Genomic DNA, 10,794 nt, shown 5'->3' on the forward strand with positions numbered 1-10,794 from the left:
AAAAATCACAAAAATCACAAAATCACACCGCGGTGTGACCGAATTAATTAGTTGCGGTCCTGAGGAGCCTGGGAAAGAAAGGCTTTGGAGGCGCCGGCTGGAGGCCCAAGGGTGAAGAAAGGCAAAAGTGTGAGTAGTGCGTGCGTGTGTGTGTGTGTGTGTGTGTGTGTGCGCGCGCGCGCGTGCACCTACGCGAGGGGTAGGGGCGAGGTGGGAGCGCGGAAGTGCAGGGTCCGTCCCACGATGCACAGTCAGGGCCCCATGCCCAGCGGCTGACACTTGGGGGCGCTCATTAAATCTAGCGGGACTGATTCCGGCGCTTCCTCCGGACAAGTTCGCCCCGTTGAGAGGCGGGAACTCGCCTACCGTCCTCGCGCGAACCGAGGCGCCCCCAGAGCGGACACGGGAAACCCACCCGCGACTCCACGGCTGGCCCCAGAAGCCCGGCCCCGGAGAAGGTAACTTCAGCCGCTGCGGGCGCCGAGCATCCCTCCTCCCCAGGGTTGGGGCGCCAACAGCACAGACTGGGGTCGGGGGCCTGGCTGGGGAGAAGTGCTCTGGCTGTGGGGCTGGGTACCGGGTACTGGTGCGGAAGCCCGAGGGGAGGTGTAGACGGGGGGCAGCAGCAGCAGGAGAGAAGGACGGGCGCCCCTGGCCGGCGCCGGGTCGTCGTCGAGCGCCGCGAAGTCCCCGCAGCCGGTCTTCAGAGCGCGCTCCCGGGTCACTCCGAGCACCGCTGGGGGTGCAGAAGGTGCTCCCGCGGGGGCTGTGAGCGCGGCGTCGGGGTCGTAGAGCTGTCGGCCGACTTCACCCAGCGCGCTCTCCGGCGGCGCGGCCAACTTCGCCAGCGCGTCTTCCCTCCCCCCGGGCGACGCGCGCGGGCCACGGTGCCGACCCGGCGACCGGTTCTGCAGGGAGCGCCCTCCCGGGACGGGGCGCGCGGTGGAGCGGCGGCGCTGGGCTCGCGAGCGACCCCGGGGAGCGCACCGGCGAGGAGGAGGCGGCGCCCGCGGCCCGGCCGGGCCCGGGCCCCTGCCCCTGCCCCGCGCGACTCCGCCTCCTGCCGCGCCCGGCCTTTTACTTTCGCTTTCGCTGGGGCAGCCCCAGACCCTCGCGGCGGAGGGACCGAGACGGACGCCAGCTCGGGCCGCCCGGCCGCGGCGGACACGGTAACTTCGGCCCCCGCCTCCACTCGCGCCCCTTCCGCCCGAGCCGCGCGCGCTCCTTCCCGGCCTCCGCCCGCGCCTCCCTCCCACCCAGCCCCGCGCCCCTCCCGCCCCCGGGCCGGCTCTCCTCCCACCACCACCCCCGAGCCGCCCCCCTCGGCCGGCCTGCGCGGACACTTTGGGGAGAGGGCCGGGCACCATTCGCTCCGCTCCGCAGGTCCTCCCTTCCCGGCTGGCCGCGGGATTTGGAAAAGGGGGCGTGGATTGAGACCGGCGGGAGGAGATCGCGATCTCGCCGGGCTGGCCAGCGAGCGCCCCCAGGGCTGTCTGAGCGCGGGTCCCCGCGCCCCAGTTTGTCGGCTGTGGGCCTCCCTGTGCCTGTCCGTTAAAGGGGAGCGGTGCTGACCGCGGGCTGAGGGTCGCTGCGAGGATCGAAGGAGGCGATGGCGCACAGGGCAGTGCCTCGGTCTGGGCTCCGTGTGCGGGGAGCTGCTGTCAGCCCGGCCGGGGCCGCAGGTGCAGGGCTCTTGAAAATCCCTGGAGGAAGTGAAAAAAGGCAGGACCCCAGGCGACCTTTGTATTGAGGTTGTCATTGCTCTGGTGGACTAGGCGGCCCTGAACTTTGTTTACTTAAAGGCTGTTTCCTCCTTCAGGGGTTCCTGAACTTCAGCCCGCATAGACAGCCCTCACCTGGGTCACCTGGGTTCATAATCCAGCTTTGCTTCCTGTTAGTTGTGCGGCCCCGGGGCAGGTTCCTTAAACTCTCAAGAATCCGATGTTTCTTCTGCAACATGCGGGGAAGGAGCCAGCCTGCTTAGCAGGGCTTTGAGCCTCTGGCGATGGGGGTACTCGCGTGCCAGCAGAGCCCCTTCTCCAAGTGCCAACGGTGAACGTGGAGGCCATCAGGGCAGCTTCTCTTTGAGCCTTCAGGGGGATTGTCTCCACCGGGACAAGGGTGGGTGCAGGTTGTGTTAGGTCACCTCTCAGAGGAAGCAGCTGCAGTGAGTCCATCCTCCTACCCGTGGGGATAAAAAAACCAGTTCAGGATATAGCCGCGAAGTGATTTCCGACCAGAAGTGCCTACCAGTCGCCTATGAAAATGTATTTAGAAATCATCGCTGGAGGAATTTTTTTTTCTCCACAAAAGCTGCTTAAGATGTGGATGTGATTTTAAAATATAGGTGAAGGTTGACAGATGAATGCTTTTTAGTCTTGAGTTCTGCCAACAGTGGTGATAAGGAGGAATAATTGGGGAACATCTAGAATGTGCTACCCTGGGCTTAGCACTTAACGTGCATTTCTCCATTCATCCCCACAGTCAGCCTGTGGTGTGGCATCGTTTTCTTCCCATTTCACAGATGAAGAAGCTGAGGCTCAGAGACATGGAGCATTTTGTTCAAGGCCCCATGGCTAATCGCTGGAGGAGCCAGTTTAACCCCTGATCTGCCCCTCCCCTGACTGGCCTCTGAACTTGGTCGTGTTGTCTGTCCTGTACCAACAATTCATTCAGGGCACTGAATGACTTAAGCATTTTAAGTACATTTTAGTTAAAACATTTATGAGGAAATATTTATTGGGGTGCCTGAGTGGCTCAGTCTGTTAAGCATCTGACTCGCGATTTGACTTTGAATCATGATCTCAGGATCTCAGGCTCCAGCCCCTGGTATCAGCCTCAGGGCTGGGTATGGAGCCTGGTTAAGACTTTCTCTCCCTCTGCCAACCCCCCACCTTCGCTCTCTTAAAAAAAAAATGGGTCGGGGGTGCCTGAGTGGCTCAGTCATTAAGCGCCTGCCTTCAGCTTAGGTAATGATCCTAGGGTCCTGGGATCAAGCCCTCCGCGGGGCTCCCTGCTCAGCGGGAAGCCTGCTTCTCCCTCTCCCACTCTCCCTGCTTGTGTTCTCTCCCTTGCTGTCTCTGTCAAATAAATAAATAAATTTTTTTTTTAAAAGGGAACAAAAAATATTTATTAAGTGCCCACTGTATACTGGGCACTTTACTATGACTAGAAGAAAAAAAGGATGATTAAGATACACTCTCAGTCTGCAGATAGGGTCCTAGTGGATTCTAGTGACAAGAATGGCAATAGCTAACGTAGAGGGCTTACACAGAGCTCCTGGCAGCTCTCATGCTTTCTGAGCGGGCACCTGGGTGGCTCAGTGGGTTAAGCCTCTGTCTTCGTCTCAGGTCATGATCTCGGGGTCCTGGGATCGAGCCCCACATTGGGCTCCCTGCTCGACGGGGAGCCTGTTTTCCCCCACGGTCTGCCCGCCTCTCTGCCTACTTGTGATCTCTGTCAAATAAATAAAATAAAATAATCTAATGCTTTCTGAGCATCACATATTGATTCATTTAAAGAGAAGATAGACACCTTTCACTGAAGACACACATGAATAGCAGCCATTCCATGACTGACTGTCTTGGCAGCCTGAGCCCTACAAAGGCAACAGACACTAGAGAACAACAGTAGGCCTGCCCTCTCCAGGCGCAGCAGAGGTGAGATAGGCCTGCATTTTCTTGGTAGGTTCTGAGGGTGAGTGGAAATACAGGGTCAACACCAAGTCTGGGCTTGACCGAAATGATGTGGCCAAGATTAGGCACCACTGGGCCGGCACCCATGTCTCGAGTGAACTTGATTTTACCCAGAAATGAAGCCCAGCCTCACAGGAGTCAAAGTCACTGTACGTTTGCTGTCCCCACTGTCTAGGAAGTAGAGACACAGAAGACTCCTGTGGCCTCGTGTTTGGAGGGAGAGCTCTGGAAAGCACCCCCCCACCCCCGCATGGAACCATTGAAATAAGCCTAAATATTATGTCCTGGTGGGGAAATCCAAAGTCCCATCCATAGGGCTGGGAAAGAAGAGGAGTTTCAGCTTCACCCCTGCTCTGATGTAACATGTGTGCAGCTCCCCTCTGCCTGCAGAGCCCTGTCCCCACCCTCTCGGCTTCCCCTTCTCAGACCTCAGGTCAGATATCCCCTCCCCTGAGAACCTTCCCTAATTCCTCCGAGGCTAAGTCCAGTTCCCTCATGTGGCCACAGATAGTGGCTCCTCGTGACACTGTCGTGGCAGCATGACATCTGTGCCATCCTTTTCTCAAAGCCCCATCAAGGCAGCACCAAGTCACTGTGCCCGCAGCTGCATCCCTGACTTGTAGCACCCAGCCTGATGTGTGAGACCCCCAGTAAACATTCGCTGAATGAATGAAGAGGAATCAACAAAACTCTTTTCAGCGCTCCCCCAACATCAGAACCAATGTCTGGCTTGCTTAGGAGCTGTTTTGTTTAGGGTTGTCCTTTCTTAAAAAACTGGTCCTCTTGTTTTATCATTGAATGTCCCAGACTCAGCCTTGAAGACAGCATCAGCAAAAGGCCCAAGGCTTAAATACCACATGTCGAAGGTAGCGTCCTTTTCTGATGGATTTTGTCCTACTCTAACTTGCTAATTTTTAAAATATTTCTGTGCTTTGCTAATGACAATCCCCATGGAAAAGTAACTCGGTCTATATAAAGGGGATGAAATAAAACCTACTGAGTGTTTCTGCATGCCTGGGTTTATGCTTCTCCGCCCCAGGGATGAGGTTATCTCTGTTTTCAAGAAATATTTTGCACTCTAATCTGAAAAATCTAACCGCCACCAACCGGATGCTTGGGTTGGGTCTTGAGAAACAAGATGGCCACCTGGCTTCCCATAGTCCTTGGAGAGAGCCAGTGGGGGACCCTCCCTCCCTCTCAGTTCCCTCCTCACTCTCCAGCTCACCCCAAAGGGAAGTTGCAGGGTGACGTGACAATGCCAACTCAGAACTCAAGGCCTCTTCTTCCAACCGGCTGTATCACTTTTAGCTGATTCTTTTCCCTTGGGCCTTGGGTTTCTAACCACTCCAGTCAATTAATATTTATTCAGTAAGCACCTTCTGTGTGTTGGGGGCTTCTGCTGGGATGAACTTAGAACTGTCTTGTTTGAGCTAAACAGTAAGCAGAGTGAAAACAAAAGACAAATAAAGACAATGGGGGTGGGGGGAGCTGATGCAATAGGTGTCCTCAAGGTAGATCGCCCTGCGGTGCTGCCATTTTAGCTGAATTCTGAGGACTGATTATTAGCAAGCTGGGCGCTGGGCAGAGATGTCCTGTCCAGCAAACATGTGGGTGGTGACTTCCAGAAAGACAGGACCTGAAATGAACATAATATGCTGAAGACACTGAGCGGCTGCATGGCGTAATGGTAGAGGTGGCGGGTACTCTGGGGTGCCTACTGCTGGCTTCAGATTGAAGTTATGTAGCCTAGAACAAGCTAGATATCTTTTTCTAGCCTCGCCTACCTCATCTCAAAGAACAGTGATCACGGGGGTGGTCTAACAGCATTATTGAGAGTGTTAAATTAAGGTAATGCTCACAAAACAATTACATAAATAATAATTAAGTTTCTGTTTTTTTAAGATTTGATTAATTTATTTGAGAGAGAGAGAGAATGAGCCAGGGGGTGGGAGGCAGAGGGAGAAGCAGACTCCTCACCAAGTTGGGAGCCCGACACAAAGCTTGGTGCTAGGACCCCCAGATCACGACCTGAGCCAAAGGCTGACATTCAACAGACTGAGTCACTAGGTGCCCCAGTCGGTTTCTATTCTTACAGTTATTTTTTATTCTTTAAAGTAGAGGGAATAGTAGATTAGTAGGAGATCCGACATTTTTGTGAAATGGCCAGGTAGTAAATATTCTAGGCTTTTCAGGCCACATGGTTTCTGCCACAGTTGCTCAACTCTTGTTGCCGACAGTATGTAAACGGATGGGTATCTCTGAATTCCAATAAAGCTTTATTTGCAGAAACAGGTGGTGGGTCATAGTTTGCAGGCGCCAGTACTAGATAAGATGGGGTCTTAAAATTCAAGGAAATGGGTTTAGATTGTAGGGCTCTCTTGAAGATTCTTGAGTGGGAGAATAATTTATGGAAATCTCTTCTGGTACAACCATGTAAGTAAAAGAATCTGATACAAACAGCTTTGTACCCCAGGTTGCTGTTGTGTTTGAACTGGGTTTGAGTGATGCCAGGAAGAGGATAAGCACCTTATAAGCTGTCGGGAATGTAGGGGAGAGTTTCTTGTCCTACAAACCTAAACTGAACTCCCACAGCTTCTCCTACACAGGGATCCTTTAACAAAATCCTGGAGGCCATGGAGGCCCAATGCAACGCTCCCCGAGGGCATGGATTTTGTTTCCTTTGCTGCTGTCTCATCCATCTCTCGAACAATGCTGGAAATAAAGCTGGTGCTCAAGCATTTGAATGACTTGTTGGTGCACGATCCCCCAGAACCTAAATATGCAAGGTGGCCCACCTGCCATTTTAATTAAAAACTGTGTCCCTAGTGAGTGCTGCTTAGAAATATCCTGAGGCTAGTGATGCCACTAAATACTGACCATGTGGTTGGTTTTTCTCCTTCCAGATGGCAGATGATCAAGGCTGTGGTGTGGAGCAGGCAGCTGGGGACACAGGCAGCCCAGATGCAGTTGATGCCAAGCCAGACCGGTCCTCCTTTGTCCCGTCACTCTTCAGGTAAGTTTCCTTCCTCGGCCTGGGCCTCTTCAGCCTGCCGTGCCTCTGCCATTGCCACACACGCACGGGTGAGGGATCCTCTGGGCCAGAGGTCTATGCTGTACCTAGAAGATTTGTACAAAATCCTGCCAGCTGTCTGTGACAACACTAGGAAACCATGTGCACTCTCTGTCTCTGGGAGCAAGCCAGACTTGGTGGTTGGGTCGGGGGGATGGGGGTCTTCCTGCTCAGTGGCTGTGCCTCTGGACAGCAGCCGCCCAGGAGTAAGGAGCTGCCCTCGGTGGAGGTGAGTTGCAGCTGACCTCCTTTGCGGCAGAGTCTATGGGCTGCTGCTGCCAGTTGGGGCTAGATTTCCGCTGAAAAGCGGAATCCAGGGACACAGGATGGGGTTTTAGGGTAGCACTCCAATGGAGGAAGCTGCCTGTCTAGTGATTCTCACCTTGTCTTTTCTGGAGTTCACTTCTAAAATTCTAAATACTGCATTTAGTAAGAATAATAGCTTCTTTTATTACATTCTTGTATGCCGGCTCAGTGTTGCCTGTAGCCCTCACAATCTCAGGCGATAGTTCTGTTGTTATCATCACTTAATAGGTCGGGAAACTGAGGCACAAAGAGGTTTGCTTGCTTGCCTCTCTGATGACAGAGATTAGAACGTACACGGTACCAGCATCATCAACAGTTCTACTGTGCTTTCCAGCTAAAGGTGGTCGCAAGGACAGGGAGAGGGGTCCCTTTCTCCCTTCAACCCTGGTCATGGAATGGCAGGCAGTCGGGCTTCCTGGCCAGAAGCTAGAGTGCTTTGTGGGTCAGAAGCATCTGACTATTGCGCATCTCCTAATCCAGACCCCACCTGGGAAGGACAGTGACAGAGATAAAAGTTGAGGTCAGGGAGTGCTCCCAAGCAGTGCTCAGGAGGGGAAGAGTTGGCGATGAGGGGCAGCCTGGCTCCCTGCAGCATCCTGGAGAGACCCTGGGGTCTTACCATCCCAGACAAGACTCGAAAAAGTGGGAAGAGCCCCAACATCCTGGACCCGAATTCCACTGGCCTTGGTAACCATTTACGGTCAAGAGAAAATGATCAGGGGGCGCCTGGGTGGCTCAGTGGGTTAAGCCGCTGCCTTCGGCTCAGGTCATGATCTCAGGGTCCTGGGATCGAGTCCCACATCGGGCTCTCTGCTCGGCAGGGAGCCTGCTTCCTTCTCTCTCTCTCTGCCTGCCTCTCAGTGTACTTGTAATTTCTCTCTGTCAAATAAATAAATAAAATCTTTAAAAAAAAAAAAAAAAGAGAGAGAAAATGATCAGAACATACAGCTCCAACCCCTGAAAAATTTTGAAAGCCATCAGATCAGTCCATCCAAGCTAAACCCCTCCCCAGTGCAAGCCCCTTAGAACAATGCCCATCAGGTGTTTCATTCACGTAGCTGCAGAGAACTACACGTGCACTCATCCATTTTAAGGCAACACAGAAATTTCTTGTCAGATAGTTGTGAATGATGTGAGAATATTTCAGTTTTCCCAACTCTTTGAGGCTTTGGGTGAAGCAGGTTGCCCGTGGTGACAAAGGAAGAGGAACTGTGTAATGGCCATTTCACAAGGCTTGATAAAGCCTTGTGGTATACTTGCCAGAAATTATGAAAACCAGTGTGTTGTAACTATTGACATTTAAAAATCACTTGTTTATGTGTATACAGTGGAATCTAAATCCACAAGAGTTTTTTGTTGTTGTTGTTTTAAATTTTATTTATTTGAGAGAGAGAGAGTGTGTGTGTGTGAGTGGGGTGACTGGACAGAAGGAGAGGGAGAAGCAGGCTCCCTGCTGGGCAGAGAGCCTGATGCAGGATTCGATCCCAGGACCCTGAGATCATGACCTGAGCTGAAGGCAGAGGCTTAACCCACTGAGCCACCCAGGTGCCCCGTCCACAGGCGTTTTATAACCACATTTCTCCATTAAGCTAGAATTTTTGTTGTTTCTTTTTTCCTCAAACTCTTGTTTTTCCTTCCCACATAGCATTTTATTCTGCTGTAATGGGTGTAGTTGCTTGAAAGTCTTTTATTGCTCACCTCATCATGAATCTCTGTATCATATAGCTGTGCACGTAAACAGATGCATAAATTATAAGGCCTTTTTCCAAGTATCAGGAGTATTAAAAGAAATTTCTCCTGTATTAAGTTACTAATAATTTCTCCTAGACTAAGTTTCTGTCCTGGCTATTACTGATTCCCAGTTGGTCCAAACGAAAATGTTGATAAGTCATCAGTGCTATAAAATTGTTCTTCATCACAATAATACATAGAAATTGCATTTAAATTGCAACTTATCATGGGAAAGCAGGCTTTTAAAAGCTAGTTTACAAATAAATGGACAAATAGTCCTTGCTAGAATAAGGAAGTTCCATATCCCCTCTTTTGCATATTTGTCATTTTTAGGGGTAGAAGCGCTGAGAAACCGTGAATGAGTACATGGGATGACAGCAGTTCTGCTCTAATAATGCCGCTTAATTCTTTGAATTCCTTCTAAGTTCTCTGCCAAAAACTGACAAATCAATTAGTTCCTTCTGCAATTGCATTGAGAATGATTAGAAATTACCTGACTTACAAAAAGAATGTTATTCAGCCCTTAGAAACATTTACTTTTTTTTCCTTTCTGGGAAGTACACTCAGAAGGCTTCATCAAAACTTCTCGAAAAGCTTTCCGCAGCGGCAATATCGTAGCCAATGAGGTTCATCCGAGGCACGATTATTGCTACTTGAAAACTTCTCAGAACTGTACATTACACCTGTTCCTCTTTCCTTAGAGGCAACTTCTGTAACCCCAGATATCCCCGACAGAGATAAGATAATTAAAACAACACTGCTAAACATGTGTTGGTGTGCTTTTTTCCCCCTTTTTGGTAAATGCTTATTTTAAACTATCTGCTTTTTAAAATATTTCATTGTTAAGGCCTGGCAGCTGCAAATGTAGCTCATTCACTTAGGTAAAATGTGTGTTCTGTCTTCCAGTTGACAAAGCCAGTCCTTGTCAAACCAATCAACCTCACCAGATTTGCTTTCAACCAGTAAAGGTCTGATACCATTTTCAGTTCCGCAAATGTGTTATTAGGTATCCCTATGACAACCAACCATGTTTCTGATTCTTGGAGGATCGTGGGTGGAAGGAAAATTGGATGGATGGATGGATGGATGGATGGATGGATGGATGGCGGGGAGAGAGGGAAGGAAGCAGGAAGGAAAGGCACAGAGAAAGTGCTGTGTTTACCTCCCTGAATCAGTGCTTATTTGCTGTCCCAGAAATCTAGCCCAAAACTGATAGTCGTTGGAAATAATCAGGGGATAAAAAAAATCAAAGTCATATAAAAACCACATCACTCCCATTCCATTCTACTACGTTACATATTTTTATTAGTATATTTTTAAACATATAATTGAGTTTGGAACAGCCCAGTGTGTCCCCAGACAGCCCCATGTCTAATGCCATCCTTCACCCTCTCTAGACTCTTACACAAATAGGAAGCCCATCGTGGTGTCTCATCCAAGGAGACCCACAGACGCTGATACTTGAATTGTCTGTTTGTTAGAGGATATGGAGGTTTTGACATCATCTGGGAATTAGGATGGATGAGATTCTGTTCTTTTTTCATATATTGGGAGATAGGATGAGAAAGGAGAGGCAGTAAATCAGACAAGTTTTAGGAAAAATGCATATGGAAATTGAGGATCTGATCATTTCCTTAAAGCTGCCTATGTCTGCACCTCTTGGAAGGTCTTTTAGTGCCCTGTTTGAAGACCTCTGCCTTACAGGTGCATCATTTTGCAAAAATAGATACAGTCTGTGATATGGGTTTTGTTTTTTTTTTTAACCCCCTTACATCCTTTGGTAAAGTCAATAAGCCCTCATAGTCTTCTGTATTCTAGTGTGCTGTACCTTTTTTCTTTTTTTTTTTTTAAGATTTTATTTATTTATCTGACAGATAGAGATCACAAGTAGACAGAGAGGCAGGCAGAGAAAGAGAGAGGGAAGCAGGCTCCCCGCTGAGCAGAGAGCCCGATGTGGGACTCGATCCCAGGACCCTGGGATCATGACCTGTT

At 50.4% G+C, this 10,794-nt stretch overlaps 1 protein-coding gene and 1 pseudogene across 1 annotated transcript in view; both read left to right on the forward strand.

Moving 5' to 3' along the window:
- The first annotated feature begins 373 nt into the window (after positions 1-373).
- The window catches only part of CASP7 (caspase 7), a 29,706-nt gene continuing 19,285 nt past the window's right edge, over positions 374-10,794 (forward strand). The window contains exons 1-2 of the mRNA XM_059398633.1: positions 374-458; positions 6,599-6,708. Coding sequence (XP_059254616.1) covers positions 6,599-6,708 — 110 coding nt within the window. The 5' untranslated portion in view covers positions 374-458. The remainder of the gene's footprint in view (positions 459-6,598; positions 6,709-10,794) is intronic.
- LOC132016948 (U4 spliceosomal RNA) lies at positions 9,395-9,527 on the forward strand (annotated as a pseudogene).

The sequence above is a fragment of the Mustela nigripes genome, chromosome 4, assembly GCF_022355385.1.
Source record: "Mustela nigripes isolate SB6536 chromosome 4, MUSNIG.SB6536, whole genome shotgun sequence".
NCBI lineage: Eukaryota > Metazoa > Chordata > Mammalia > Carnivora > Mustelidae > Mustela > Mustela nigripes.